The sequence below is a fragment of the Ovis aries genome, chromosome 18 (genome assembly GCF_016772045.2).
Source record: "Ovis aries strain OAR_USU_Benz2616 breed Rambouillet chromosome 18, ARS-UI_Ramb_v3.0, whole genome shotgun sequence".
NCBI lineage: Eukaryota > Metazoa > Chordata > Mammalia > Artiodactyla > Bovidae > Ovis > Ovis aries.
Genome location: NC_056071.1, coordinates 39,443,305 through 39,459,149, shown reverse-complemented (window position 1 = coordinate 39,459,149; position 15,845 = coordinate 39,443,305). Strand labels below are relative to the sequence as shown.

Genomic DNA, 15,845 nt, shown 5'->3' with positions numbered 1-15,845 from the left:
ACCCATTAAATCCAGGACCATTCTACAGCTTTAGGTTCACTGCAGAGCCAGTATAATTTCTGCTCAGTCAGATCTTTCAAGGAATCCCTTCCTATCTGAAAGACCTGAGGAACATTTTTCAAAGCCTCTCAGGAGTTTCCGACACCCAAAAAAACTATCAAAGCACCTCTGTGGGTAAAATAAAAATGAAGCTGAGACTGTGTTACTTTCGGGTTCCCTTTAAGATCTAAGATAATTTAGAATGCTTCAAAAATATCTAACGGTATACTCATCCCAAAGCATATATTTCAGAGAGTGAAATATATCAGTGAAAATGATGTTTGAAACCGTGGAGTGCCTGCATTCTGTAGAAAGATTCAAACAGAAATGCTTCTTCAGTCTGTTTACCCTTACTTAAAGTCTATGGCTATTAACACAGTTCTTTAATAGTTTCGGTTTCCTTTTGACAACTACATAAAGTAGTGTGTGCCATGGCAGGCCAAAGCAGTAATTCAAAGAGGACTCTGAGATGTTCCGACTGGAAAATCAATTTAGAAGCCAAGGGAAACACAGTGTCGAGGTGTCCCTTCTGAGCACTGACGCACCTTAATATTTTATGACTTACCAGTGGTTCCTACAAGCAGCCTTTCTACATAGTCAGTGAAATGGAGAAATGGCAAATTAATGGGTGATCTATATAGGCTTTCTGATTTTGCCTTAGTTTGCTCCATGATTTCCAAAGGATTCCAAGTTTAGGGCCTGGACTAAGTAATTCTCCAATTAATATCCCTTGTAAAAGTAGACTCAGTTTTTAAAATTCCCATTTAGTATTATTTTAATGATTCAATTTAACCTCAATTTTGGCAGAATGGATTGATTAGTTATTTCACATGCATTTGCTAACTTTCATTTCTCTCATCTATATAATAAGACAAGTTCAAATCAAGTTTGTTTTGTTTTTAAATTACTTGTTCCAGTTTTATGTCGGTGGTAAATTTATAAAAACGATAAGCAGAATAAAAAACACCCCACTCCACATGAGAATCATGTTATTATCCTCTGACACAAAGTGGGTCTTGAGTGTCTCCCTCTATCCTGGTCATCTGACCTCATCTTTTGGCTTAAAGAAAGCCATCTGCTACAGGCACTCCTGAGAGTTCCAAGGGCTCAGTTCTCATGAACAGAAAAAGAAGGTATGTCTATCAGCAGAAGTAAATTTGCCACTTCCATAGTGCAATGAGACAAATATGCTGACCTAAATACGAACCCAAGACTTTCCCTGGTTTTCTTTGCTTTTATTTTCCTTAAGGGGATGTAAAGAGAGCTGTGCACCAGTCTTCATTTCACTTCATTTGTTATTTTCTCTAATAGCTATTGAAAGAATGGGGTTCAAAGAAAACGATGGCCCTTGAGACTCAGTAATAACAAATCTCCCACACTGAGTTGGATGCAGAGATGAAAGAGAGAATCAGACTTACTTGTTCACTGGATCGAGAGAGACAGCTCTTTATGACTTCGGTTTCCAGAAGCGTACGCTTATTAATTTCCACATGTTCATAGTACTTAGAAAGTCGGGTCTGCCCTTGTTTATTCACCATGAGGAAAAATTTTATCATTTTTTTTCCTCTGGCCACTATTTTTCCAAGTATAATTCAAAAGATATGGCAAGGGATGGCTGTAACCAGAACCTGAAGGACAAAAAGAACAACAGAAAGACAAGATCAAATTTCTCAAGAATCGTATTAAATGTGTTCCACAGATAAACCAGAAGTAAAATGTCTTCTGATAACATTGGTCTTCATTCCTGTGAACTAAATGAGGTTTTAATAAATAAAGATAGATTTTCATTAGTTATCCTCCAAAAACATTTCTGAGTATCCATAGTGCTTCTACTCATATTCATTCCATTGTTTCATCAGTCTTCTTGGGTGCCAACTACGTGTCAAGCACCAGAAAGAGATTATGGAGATGAAGAAGTAATGATTTCCGATCTTCCGATCATGACACCTGGCAAAGGTGCTGGGCAGGTAAGAAAGTAACAGCATTACAAAGTGCTAAGTTTTACTGGGACAGGCAGACTTCTCTGGTGCACAAAAAGGAGGGGCAAGGAGCATCACCGGAGAGTTGGGAACGGCTTCCCAGAGAAGGAGCATTTAAACAAGACCTTGAAGAATGACCCAGAGGGAGTGACTCTGAGGCACAGAAATTAGGGGAATGAAAGCTCTGGGAAAATTCACTTTGGTTGCAGGTCAAGGGGCAGGAAGAATGGTCATAGGAAGCTGAGCTGCTCACATAAGATGAAATTGGCTTTAGAAGTGATGCTAAGGAATATAAACTTTATTCTATGGACAGTGGAGACAGGATCTGTACTGAAGTTCCTCTTTTGTTAGTGCTGGGAGCCACAGTAACATCAATTATTTGTCAAAGTCCTCAAACAAGGCCCTACAACAAGTCCTGCAAGGTCCTGTACTGAGCAGTTTACATACATTATTTACTTCTCACAATTTTCTGCAGCAGTGAAGTGAAGTGAAGTGAACTCGCTCAGTCGTGTCCGACTCTTTGCGACCCCATGGACTGTAGCAGGGACTTCTGTTATTCCCATTTCAAGGACAAGCAAATTGAATTCTATGGATGTTATGGCGCCCAATATCCCTGGATGACTGTATGTCAGGGATGAGACACAGCTCAGAGGACAAGACAGACCCCTAACACTCTGCTCCTAGGGGTTCATGCTTGTGGTTTTATTTCCAACTCAGCCATAATGCAGCTCATGTCCATTGTTCTTATGCTTAACTAGTTTTCCAAATAATCAGTGCAGAAGCACGCAATATTGACTGATGGCCAGTTCTTTCATCATGAGCATCAGAGCTGTCTCATCTAAGGCCAATACTATTGTATCATAGTCACATTTTGCAATATCTTTGAAAATCAGTGCAAAAGACTAAGGCTAAGCATAGTTAGTACTTAAGTGAAATTTTAAAAGTTGGAATAATTTTACAGAAGAGTTGCAACAGATTATAATATTTGAACTAAGTTTTACATTATATTTTTGCCCTCCCAGCTCATCTCTCCTATCCTAAACCCTGTCACACAGGTGGTTGTCTCAAACAATTCCAAACATTAAGAGCGGGTTAGAACCGGATCCAGGCTGGCAAAGCTTGGGGCTGCTGCATTCATGTAGAACAGGATGCCATCTAGACCAGCTCAGCTGGGGACTTGCCAGCAGTGCCCTGGGGGAGGCCTGCGGTCATTCACTCTCTTTTCCAGGAAGAGAGACTCACTACTGCAGGTAGGATTGCAACAGCCTTTGTGTTATTTAATCACATGGCAGCAAGTGCTGCTTTTATTCTCCTTACAAATGACTGCCAGTAAATTATGGCAGATGACTAATAAATTATGACTACCATCCTTTCTTTTACTCCCTTTCAGCAAAGTTATTTTAAAACCATCTTTATGAAAGTTAGAAATATACCCTGGATTCCAACTGCCGGGTAAATGACCAAAAAAGAGAAAAAAATATTGTCTCAAAGGTACTCACGACCAAACCTTCGCCTTTAAATGCCCTAGCTGCAGTAAGTGGTAAAATGAGATGTGAAATGACCCCACTAAGATGCTACACCAAGGGATCAAATTGGTTTCTACCTTGTAAGCACAGCATTCCTTCCCACTGACTTCAAGAGGAAGGATGACCAACAAGGACGCGCTGAACTGACACAAATTAGCACACAAGGTTTGAAAATAGTAGCTGAAGGCATCTAAAGACTGGAATACATCATTTTTTTTTTGCACGCTCATAAACAATTACACAATTTACAACTGTAGGATTACACAGTGGTAATAAAGTAGACAAGCCAAACTGTAAACTATTTGTATTATAAAATATACAACACCAAAATATACATGGCAGAGACTCGGAGACAGGTACATGTTTGAGAACTGAAGATGAATGACTTAAGCACCTACCCTGGTTACTAATTATGAGGGAGGAGGGAGATTAAATAACTATGAAACCAGGGTAGGGCAATAAGAAGGAATCTGCTTAGACAAGTGCTGGGAGTGGTCAGGGAGCAGGTATGAACTTCCTCTCTTAATAATCTTTGCATTCAACAACACACAGGCTGGGGAAGAGATTTTGACTGTCAAGAAGTTACGAGATTCTACACCCAAGAACTTGTGTGAATGTACATGAAAAATCAAGGAAGAAAAAAGAAAGGAAACTTTACTGGGAAAGACATTACACAGAGGGTGCTAGGATGCCTACAGGCCAAGGTTAGGGGAGGTTGGTAGAGTCACAGCAGAATACGAGCCCCCTACATGATGTAAACTTAATGCTTAGAGAGAAGAGAGACTGGAAGGATGGAAGTAAATATTGAATTGAGCACAGTTTTTATATTTCTGATGATATATTTCTGGGAGTTAGAACTGGAAGAATCTTTATAGCTGTCCTATCCAAAGACGATAAACATATTTCAACTTGGGTGCCAACTGTGATTAACTGTACTAAGTGCTTCGAGCACTGTGTTGGGAAGGATTCTGAAGCTGTTTTCAGGTTTTGAACAAAACGATGTCATGAATAATTAGTAATGTCAGCTGTGGGTTAGGAAGCAGGGTGTGGCAACATACGTCCCTTGTATCTGTCATCTCTGATGTGCACTTCCTTTATGGGAAAACCAGTAACCTGAGATGTAGAGTGAAGTCCTGAATTCGGCTCTCTTGACTCATAATATAACGCTGCCTTTGATTTATCACATTGCCTCTGCCTCACTCGGTGTACTAGTGTAATTAAATGTTCATTTAAGCTTAATAGGCATCAACTTCGGGTAGCTGTGGGAATGATCAACTCGACATTATCTTTTCTAAAGCTGCTGCACAATTAATTTGGAAAATACCAAACAATTCACTTGAAAACAGTAGAGCAGGAAGTTTCTAAAAACAAAGATGATATTTGAAGATGGCTCTCCTGGAGAAGGAAATGGCAACCCATTCCAGTATTCTTACCTGGAGAACCGCATGGACAGAGGAGTCTGGCAGGCAAGAGTCGAACATGAAACTTCACAACTGAACAACAACATCCTTTTGAGCTCTAAATGCTTTCTATGTAGCCCAGAATCACAATATTGTCACACACACACACACACACACACACACACACACACACACACTCAGGTAATATCAGACAAAAACTTTTTTCTAGCCCCATGAAAGTGACTGAAATAAAATCTCTCAAGTTAAAAAGCCAATTTCCACCCCCCAAAATTATATAGTATTCACAGAGTATAATAGTCAAAAGCATGAACTAACTAAACAAAACTTGACTGGCTCTACTACTTATTAGCCTTGTGATTCTGGGCAAATTACTTAATCTTCCTGTACTCAATCTGAAGTACAATGGGAATAATGTTAGCACTATTAGACCTTCTGGGCTGTGAGCAGTAGTTAGTATATGTAACATTCTTGGAATAATGTTTGGCAGTTGGCATCAAGTGAGTGCTAGGTAAGTGTGGGCCCACATCATTATGATAATATATCACCTTTTCCTGAGACAAGCCTTTCCCGGCTATCCCAATCTCTCTTTCTAACCACAAAATGTTGGCTACCTTTTCTTTTAAACCATCACTGCATTTTACAAAATCTGTCACCCTAAATAGTCACTATTCAATTACATTCTGAGTTCCCCTACCAGACCAATGAGTTTCACTTTCTTGCGATATATTTTACATTGTGACATATTTTACATATACGGGTACATACATATTTGAGCAGAAGTTCATAAAACAAATACTTGCTCACACTTTGTGGACTGTACTCTAGTATCTTCTATGACATTTCATTGTGTAAAAAAAATGCAGTTGTGGGGAGTTTGGATTACATAGACATGGATTTTTTTCAAAACTCACCAAATGTGAAGATTTACCCTTATATTATATGCAAATTTTACATAAAAAGAAACTAATACTCTAGTTAATGATACATATGCTGAGGTATTTGGGGAAAATATACTGATGTCTATAATTTACTTTGTTTTATGTGGGGGGGGGGCATGCTGTGTGGCTTGAGAGATCTCAGTTCCCTGACCAGGGATTGAACCCGGGGTTACTGCAGAGAAAGCCCACAATCCTAACCACGAGGCCACCAGGAAACTCCCCATAATTTACACCAAAAAAATTAGACAGATAGACAATTAGGTGTATGATAAAGTAAGTACAGTCGGCCCTCTAGATCTGTGGGTTCTGTATCCACATATTCAACCAACCGCAGATTGAAAGTATTTGGGAAAAAAATTCCAGTAAGTTACAAAACACAAAACTTGAATATACTGTGCAATGACAACTATTTACGTAGCATTTACATTGTACCAGGTATAAGTAGTAATTTAGAGTTATTTCTAGATTACTTGAAATTATTTTAAAGCATATGAAGGGTGTGTGTAGGCTGTATGCAAACATGACACCATTTTACATATGGAACTTGAGCATTCCCAGATTTTGGTATGTGTGGGAGCCCTGGAACCAATCCCCCGTATGATACTGAGGGACGGATGAGACAGTAAAGCATTAATGGCAGAATGGAGTGGCAAGTATGAGAAATCACTGTGAAATTCTTTTCAACTTTGCAGTATATTTGAAAATCGTCATAATAAAATATTGAGGAAAAAATGCTAGCTGTGGCCCACTGATGTCTTTCAGTTCCATAGGTTTTATTTTTTAGAACAGCTTTAGATTCACAGAAAAAATTTCAACATGTAGAGTGTTCTCATATCTCCACAAAGAGATTCCCCTATTATCAACATTTTAGTTAGTACGGTACATCAGTTCAGTTCAGTTCAGTCACTCATTCATGTCCGACTCTTTGCGAACCCATGGTCTGCAGCATGCCAAGCCTTCCTGTCCATTACCAACTCCCAGAGTCTACCCAAACTCATGTCCATTGATTCAGTGATGCCATCCAACCTTCTCATCCTTTGGCATCCCCTTCTCTTCCCGCCTTCAATCTTTGCCAGCATCAGGGTCTTTTCAAATGAGTCAGCTCTTCACATCAAGTGGCCAAAGTATTGGAGTTTCAGCTTCAACATCAGTCCTTCCAACGAACACCCAGCACTGATCTCCTTTAGGATGGACTGGTTAGATCTCCTTGCAGTCCAAGGGACTCTCAAGAGTCTTCTCCAACACCACAGTTCAAAAGCATCAATTCTTCGGTCCTCAGCTTTCTTTATAGTCCATCCATACATGATTACTGGAAAAACCTTGATGAGATGGACCTTTGCTGGCAAAGTAATGTCTCTGCCTTTTAATATGCTGTCTAGGTTGGTCATAACTTTTTGTTACAATTAATGAAATTGATACATTATTATGAACTGAAGTTTATACTTTATTCAGATCTCCCCATGGCATGTGGGATGTTCCCGGATCAGGGATTCAACCCGTGTCCCCTGCATTGGCAGGCAGATTCTTAACTACTGGACCACAGGGACGTCCAAGAGATGTATTTTTGAATGCATCAAAAGGACTTCCTGTTGAACTACAGGACTTTCCTGTAGGTACAGTGGATAAGAATCTGCCCGTCAATGCAAGGGACATGGGTAGGATCCCAGGTCCATGAAGATCCCACATGCCACGGAGCAACTAAGCCCTCGCGCCTCAGCAACTACTGAGTCCATGCTCCAGAGCCCACCAGCTGCAACTAGTGAAGCCCCCACATCTAGAGCTCGTGCTCCACACAAGAGAAGACACTGCGATGAGAAACTGGTGCACTGCAACAAAGAGTAGCCCTCGCTCACCGCAGTTAGAGAGCCTGTGCACAGCAAGGAAGACCCAGCACAGCCAAAAAAAAAGAGAGAGACTTCCTGTTGAACCAATCTAGCTTAGGCCTTCCTGGGTCTTTGTCCCATTGGTCCAGTGCCTTGGCTCCCTTTCCTGCTCTGGGCTCAGTTCTTAATGAAATGGTTTGAGTGTCTATCATCTTCTACCACTTGATCTTTGGTATCTGCCCTTTGGCTATAACTCCAAGGGCCTTTGGCACTCAGTCCCTGTACTGTCAACTGAGAAAAATAATTAACTTACAAAGTGGTGGCAAGGATTAAAGGAAGTAATAATACGGTTCTTGTAAAATATTTAGCATGCTGACTTCTTTCATTTCCTTCCTTTATGTGTGTTAAATTAGAAAAAAGTGCTGATAAGGTTATATAAGGAGACAGATATGTGTGTGTGTGTGTGTGTGTATATATATATATATATATATATATATATAAAAGTGCTCTCTTAATTTGTTATTAATTGGAAAAGACCCTGATGCTGGTAAAGATTACAGGAAGGAAGAGAAGGGGACAACAGAGGATAAGATGGTTGGATGGCATCACCAACTCGATGGACATGAGTTTGAGCAAACTCCGGGAGTTGGTGATGGACAGGGAGGCCTGGAGTGCTGCAGTCCATGGGCTCACAAAGAGTTGGCCATGACTTGGCAACTGAACACCACCACGATTAATTTGTTGTAAGTTTTCTATAATGTAACCTGGTAGAATGTACCAAAAAGAATCATGAAAATGATTCTACTTTTCAACACAAGCATTTTAGTCTTGGGATCTATCCTAAGGTATAATTAAAAATCCATATGCATGAAAAAGTTTAAAGCAATATCATTCACAGTAGTGAAAAATGAAACAAGTCCAGATACTACAAACTAAGAATCATGTTAAATGAATACCAGCTTGGTGTCCTTTTACCATTAAAGTAAATATGCAGATTATGAGATGAATGGGAACATATGGCAACATAATGTTAAGTCACAAAAGCACACCACCAAATTTATACACATATGATTAAAACTATGTAGAAGGAACACCTGAATAAAGATTTAAAAGGCCAGACAGAAACCATGCAAAAACAATAAGAAATAAAACAAACAACAACAACAAAAAAAAAACAAAAATAAAAAGATACTAAACAGATGAACCTTATAAACACTGTGCTAAACTGAAAGAAGCTGTCACAAAGAGGACACAGTCTATTTATATGAAATGTCCAGAACAGGCAAATCTACAGAGACAGAAAGTAGATAAAGGGTTGCCAGAGGATGCAGGCTTGAAGGGTGAGTTCTGAGAAATGTGGGGTCACGGTGATGGTTGCACAAATATATGAGTACATTAAAAGAATTGAATAATATACTTTAAAAGGATGATCTTTATGCTATGTGAATTATATCACATTAAAAAAAGATTATATTGCTAAGAAGAGACAGACTGATACATCAGACAATGTGGAAGAGCTTCCAATAGCCCAAACTAGAAAGATATAGCAAATAACATAGCACTGGATTATAACTCAAAGTATAAAATAAGTATACATGAGTGCCTGCGTGCGAGTTCAGTCGCTTAGTCGTATCCATCCAACTCTTTATGACCCCATGGACTGCAGCCCGCCAGGCTCTCCTGTCTATGCAATTTTCCAGGCAAGAATACTGGAGTGGGTTGCCATTTCCTTCTTCAGGGGATCTTTCCGACCTAGGAACTGAACCCACGTCTCCTGCATTGGCAGGAGCATTCTTTACCACTATGCCACCTGGGAAGCCCCATACATGAGTACAGACCGATTTAAATAAATGGGACAGAAGAATCCCAACATACATTTTGAGACTCTCTGCTGCAGGAGGTGGAGCTTAATTCCCCACCCCATCTTCCCCCATCCATTTGAGAGTGAGCTGAACCGAGTGATTCACTTTCAAAAAACAGAAGATGGGAATGGAAACTAGTAACTTTAGGAATTTCCCTGGCAGTCCAGTGGTTAAGACTTAGCTTTCCAATCCAGGGGGTGTGGGTTCATTCCCTGGTTGGGGAGCTAAGATCCCACATACCTTGCAGTCAAAACACCAAAACATAAAACAGAAGCTATATTGTAACAAATCCGCTAAAAGACTTTTTAAAAAAAGTATCTTTACAGTTGAAAACCTGGCACACACTACCTTAGCCAAGTAATGAAGGCTAAATCATCAATGATGTCATATCCCTCCACCATATGATATGGTGAGAATGCTTCATCTCTGTGATATTCTTTCCTAAACACGCAACCTATTCTAATGATGAGAAAATACAACAACCCCACATTAAAAGACACTCCAAAAAATATCTGAGTTGTACTCCTCCAAACAGTCAAGATCATGAAGAACAAAGAAGGCAGGAGACCCTGTCACAGGTCAGAGAAGATTAAGGAGATAACGACTACATGCAATATGGTATCCTGCAGGGGCTCACAGAACAGAAAAGGACATTGATGAACAGCCTGAGTCTGGTTAATAATAATGCTACCTATGGTTTTTTTTTTTATGACAAATGTACCATAGTAACACAAGAATATAACACTGGGGAAGATAGGTGAGGCTATACAGAAATTCTGTTATATCTTTGCAACTCTTTCATAAATTAAACTTTATTATAAATATTGGAGGTTCACTTGTAGCCTCATGGTTAGGCTATCCAGGGTCTTCTGTGTTTCCATACACATTTTTAAATTATTTGTTCCAGTTCTGTGAAAAATGCCACAGGTATTTTGATAGGAATTGCACTGAATCAGTAGACTGCCTTGGGTAGTATGGTCATTTTAACAATATCGATTCCTCCTATCCAAGAACACAATGTATCTTTCTATCTCTTTGTGTCATTTTCAGTTCCTTTCATCAGTGTCTGCTGGTTTTCCAAGTACAAGTCTTTTACCTCTTAGGTACGTTTATTCCTGGGTATTTTAATCTTTTTGTGCCATGTGGCTTGCGGGATCTTAGTTCCCCAACCAAGGATGGAACCCACATTCACCCCCAGTGAAAGGGCAGTGGACTGACAGGGAATTTTGATGTGATGATTAATGGGACTGTTTCCTTAATTTCTCCTTCTTATAGTTCACTGTCAGTGTTTAGGAATGTAACAGATTTCTGCATACTAATTTTGTATCATGCATAAATGTTATAGCTCCTATGGAAAACAACTTGGCAGTTTCTTTAAAAAAGTTAAAGATGAACTTACCATATTATCCATAAATTCTACTTCTCAATATATACTGAAGAGAAATGAAAACACATATCCATAAAATTAACTTGTACATGAATGTTCATAAAAGCATTGCACTTAATAGACAAAACATAGAAACAAACCAAATGTCCACCAGCTAATGAATGAATTAAAAGAAATGTGGTGTATCTACAGACAGGGGAAAACTATTCAATAACAAATAAGAAAATACTGCTATGCTCTTAATACAAAATGGATGAACCTTTAAAACATTAAATGAAAGAAGCCAGATGCAAAATACCATTGCACAAAGTCTATTAATATGAAATGCCCAGAAAAGGCTAATCTATAGAGATAGAAAGCATATTGGTAGTTACCTAGGGCCAGGAGAGAAAGTTTGAGGGAAAACAAGGATGGGGTTCCTCTTCAGGATGATGAAAATCTTCAAAATCTGGATTTAATTGCATGGTAATATCACACAGCTTTGTAAATTTACTAAACTTATATATGTACATGTATATTACACAAAGCTGAGGGCTACTATAATAAGCATGAAAGGAAGCAGTTATACTAAAAGGTATTTGCTTAAATCTGGATGGTAGAAATAGGGGCAATCTTAGTTCTCCATCCTTACTTTGCTTTCTTCCCTAAGTTTTAAGACATATCCTACTTAATGTGTTACACATACAAAAAGTTTGTTTAAAAAATGTTGAGCTGTATTATATAATTTTACAAAATTAGCCAACTCAAAACTAAAAGTTTAATAATGAAGCTATTGTTTCATTTACTGTGGCATTTCTAAATGCCATACTTCTTTAAAATACATACTGTTTTTCAAAATCAATGTGCTGAGAGCATCTAATCAGTATGGCCTAACCCAGGAAAAACATAAATAGCAAGTGCTAGATACTATTTGCCACACCATGCTTTTTCATTCTATAGGCCTCCAAGTTATTTAGCTGTTGCTGAATTTCTCCATCCAAAAATGAGAGGAAACAATACTGGTCAGTAGCAGATTTGCATCTAATTTGGAGCACCTCCCTTGGAATTCATATATTATATATTCTTTTTAATACACTAAAATGGCTTGTTTCTTTGCTTACTGGAATTCTATGATAATTCAGTTTTCTCATCTACCAACTGGGGAATAAAGACAGCTGCTTCACAGACCTTTTTGTGAGGACTTAAAGAGATAAAGGAAATGTAAAGCACAGAGTCCCCCCTTTCCCTCCTCAAGACTTCTTCCCCAGTGTAGGTTGCATACTATTCCTCCTGAAGTTCTAAGACTACAGAAATCTGCCTTCAAGAAATCCATCACCATCTGCTTTTCTTTCCATCCATTCTCCTCCTTGCTCCCTATCTCTCTCTAAATCTCTCCTTTATGATTTAGAATGCATGTTCCAGCAGCTTCAGCTGAAACTTTCACTTTCTGCTAAATCTATGGGTCACTCAAGAAATATTTCAATCACATTTGACTTATCTTGCTTGCAGGCTGCTATTTTACTTAAGTAGTTTTAAAATCATTAAAATATTTTAAAGTGTTAAATTCCAATCAAATTCAGGATTTGTGGGAACCCTGAAGCTGACAATTGTGCAGAAAAATTATGAAAGTACTTTGAGAATAAACCTTAATAGTCTGGTCTACCGTTTTTCTGGTAGTATATCTGAAAATTTTCTAAAGCTTCATGTGACCCTCAAATGCTGATCTACAGCCATTTTGGCAAATTGATAAAAAAGTCTTATCAGAATTTTCCTGGTGGTCCAGTGGTTAAGACTCTGCACTTCCACTGCAGCAGGCACAGGCTCGATCCCTGTTCAGGGAACTAAGATCCTGCATGCCCTGCAGCATGGCCAAAAAAAAAAAAAGTCTCATTGAATTCTGGTTTAAGAATTTAAAATCCAAATAAGCATGGTTTTTTGTATATCAACATCATTAATCCTTAGGAAAATGCAAATTAAAATCACAACAAGATACCACTTCACACGCATTTAAAACACATACATAAATAAAAGCTGAGACAAGCTGAAAGTTTCACTAAAAAGGACAGATGTTGTATTTTTGGAGATGTTCAAGTATCAGACTTTCTATCCTAAATCAAGGGGTATCTTTACAGCAATGTGATTGGAGCAAGTGAGAAAAGCCATATTTCGAAAACTAAGGATGAAGACTTTATGTACTATAAATAGACCATTACATTGTACTTGTTTTATTTTTGTTCATTAGTCATGTGTGTGTGTGTGTGGAGTGGGGGATGGAAGAATTGAGAACAGACTGTTAGTCATTTGCCAGGGAGGTGCTATCAGATCTGGTGGTAGTGGGAGCTGTGAAGTTTAAGGAAACAAAATGTTAAAGGCTGGAGATCATAGTCTGTTCTTGTGGTTGTTATCTTACCTTCCACTCTTCTTAGAATAGAAAAGTTGCTTTCAGCTAAGTAACCAGACTCAACCTTCCCATTACTACACAAAATGGAGTAACAACAGGCATCTTTCAATGTCAAAATAAAAATTTTTCTTCTAAAATTATATTATTTTCAGCTTTAATGTTGAGGGTAACTTATTCTGAAATTTAAAATAACATTAAAAAAGGGAACTAAATGTTTACTTTGACAAAACATGGGCATGGGCTAGAAATAGTGAAGAGATACTTCTGGTAGATTATTTTATTCCAAATTGTTTGGTTAAAACCAGCCACGCAAATTAAGTATCTGTGCTTAGCAACTAAAAATCTTCATAGAATTTTTTGATTAATAAAGACATTTAATATTTTAATTTTAGAGAGGAGGCAGTGGGGGGCAAAGGCCTAGGGGTCTTATAGGTAGGCGCCTTCCAGGATTTGATACTGTAATGTTACAATGTGTCAGTAAGGAGGCACTCCAGCAGGCTGAAGTAGGATTACTATGTATTACTTTCCACTCCCATAAAATGGTGTTATCGTTATTTCTCAGATTGGAAATACTTCTAACAAGATGTTCTGGATTTTGATAAACTTAACTCTGCATTTCTTAAATTAGGTTTGTTAAATCTTGTTAAACATCTGATTTCCAACGAAAACTGTGAAAGACATACACAGATAGATTATTCTTGCACATCTTCCCCTCTCTCAAATAGTTCTGTGTTAGGGTTCAAGCGATAAGCCTGTAAGTAGCCTTACAAGGTCAAATACAATGTTACAGATTTTAAATTCAAATCAAACTAAAGGAATTGAGAATTCAATTTTGATTTGCTGATGGCTCCTACAGTTTTATGGGCTTCCCTGGTGGCTCAGAAGTTAAAGCATCTGCCTGGAAGGTGGGAGACCCGGGTTCGATCCCTGGGTCAGGAAGATCCCCTGGAGAAGGAAATGGCAACCCACCCCAGTACTCTTGCCTGGAGAATCCCATGGACGGAGGAACCTGGTAGGCTACAGTCCATGGGGTCATAAAGAGTGGGACACAACTGAGCAACTTCACTTTCTTTTCCTACAGTTATATGTCAAACAAAGAAACAAACAAATAAACCAAACCCCACTGGGACACCAAGGAATCTTACTTTATACAAATGTCTATTGACTTTCCTGGCAGTCGTGTGTTCAATGTCCCTACAGGGGACCGAGGTTCAATTCCTGATTAGGGAAATAGGATCCTACATGCCATGCAGACAAAAAAAAAAAAAAAAAAAGGAAAGAAAAAGAAAAATGTCTATTAATAGTTCTTAATAGAACTTAATCCAACTATTAAGTTTATAGAAAAGACAATTATAAATTAAAGCGCAAAACTCAAATTATGGAAAATGTTTCTATAAAACCATCACTCCATTAATTTATCTGCAATTAATTTGTTTCAACATTATAAAGTCTTTTAATCTAATGTTCACATTAGCTGGGGGGAGCAAATTCATAACGATGTGGATATTTTCCTTAAAAATATCTAAGAAAACAATACTATAAAACTACATTTATACACTCACATTATTAAGATCTTAATTAAAGTGTGTCCTAAGTTAAAATGAAGTACTATTAAAAGTTATATGAACATTTTTTAGTCCTAAGGATATCGCTAGAGAATTATGGCTCCATTTTGCAGATAATCACTTTGAGAGAAAGAATGAAACATAAAAATGGCTGTATTAAACTTAAATTTGGGGATCAGTTTACTCAACCAACATGATCCATCTTTTTTGTTAGTTACATGGCCACAACTAACTCTAATTCAAATAATTAATTAATGCTCCCAATATTTGATGGTGGTCACGAAAGAACTCCACTGCTATAACCTGAGAGGCATTAGTCACCCTTTCTGATAAGATGTGCTAATAACCCAATAAAACTACTCTTGAAGACAGATAATAACAATAGAAAACACTTACACAGTGTTTACCAATCAGACAACTGCTATCTTGAATACTTTACCTATTCTCATTTAATTCGCAAAATAGCTTTATGAGTTAGGGAATGTTTTTATCTCCATTCCACAGATATGAAAACAGTCACTCGCCAAAGGTCACTAAGTAGAATGGCTGAGGAAGGACCCAATCACGTTAGCTGGGCTCCAGCATTTGTGCTCTCGTCCACTGCTCTTTCTCCAGGTTTGCCTCAAGACTCCAGTGATTCAGTGACAGCTATTATTGTGACCATGGGCACACAGTTTCACTCCCCATTCACTACTGTAGATCAAGTTCCACCCAGTTGTATCGTCTATTCAAAAGCTTTCACTGGCTAATATGCATATTTTGGCAGTTTTCATCTTGACTCCAGAGCATATCACAAAAAGTGTAATTCTAACAATTTGCTCTTAGTTGATCTCAACATGGAGCCTGAAGTCTGAGAAGTGGCTCAATCAGATAATGTGCAACTTTAAGACAGGAAAGCTCCTACTGCTGCATTTGGAATTGTGTT

At 38.2% G+C, this 15,845-nt stretch overlaps 1 protein-coding gene across 2 annotated transcripts in view; it reads right to left on the bottom strand.

Moving 5' to 3' along the window:
• The window catches only part of AP4S1 (adaptor related protein complex 4 subunit sigma 1), a 49,742-nt gene that overhangs the window by 22,230 nt on the left and 11,667 nt on the right, over nucleotides 1-15,845 (bottom strand). For both annotated transcript variants that reach the window (XM_004017877.6, XM_042235298.2), the window contains exon 2: nucleotides 1,458-1,667. In XM_004017877.6, the coding sequence (XP_004017926.1) occupies nucleotides 1,458-1,595 (138 nt within the window). In that variant the 5' untranslated portion in view covers nucleotides 1,596-1,667. The remainder of the gene's footprint in view (nucleotides 1-1,457; nucleotides 1,668-15,845) is intronic.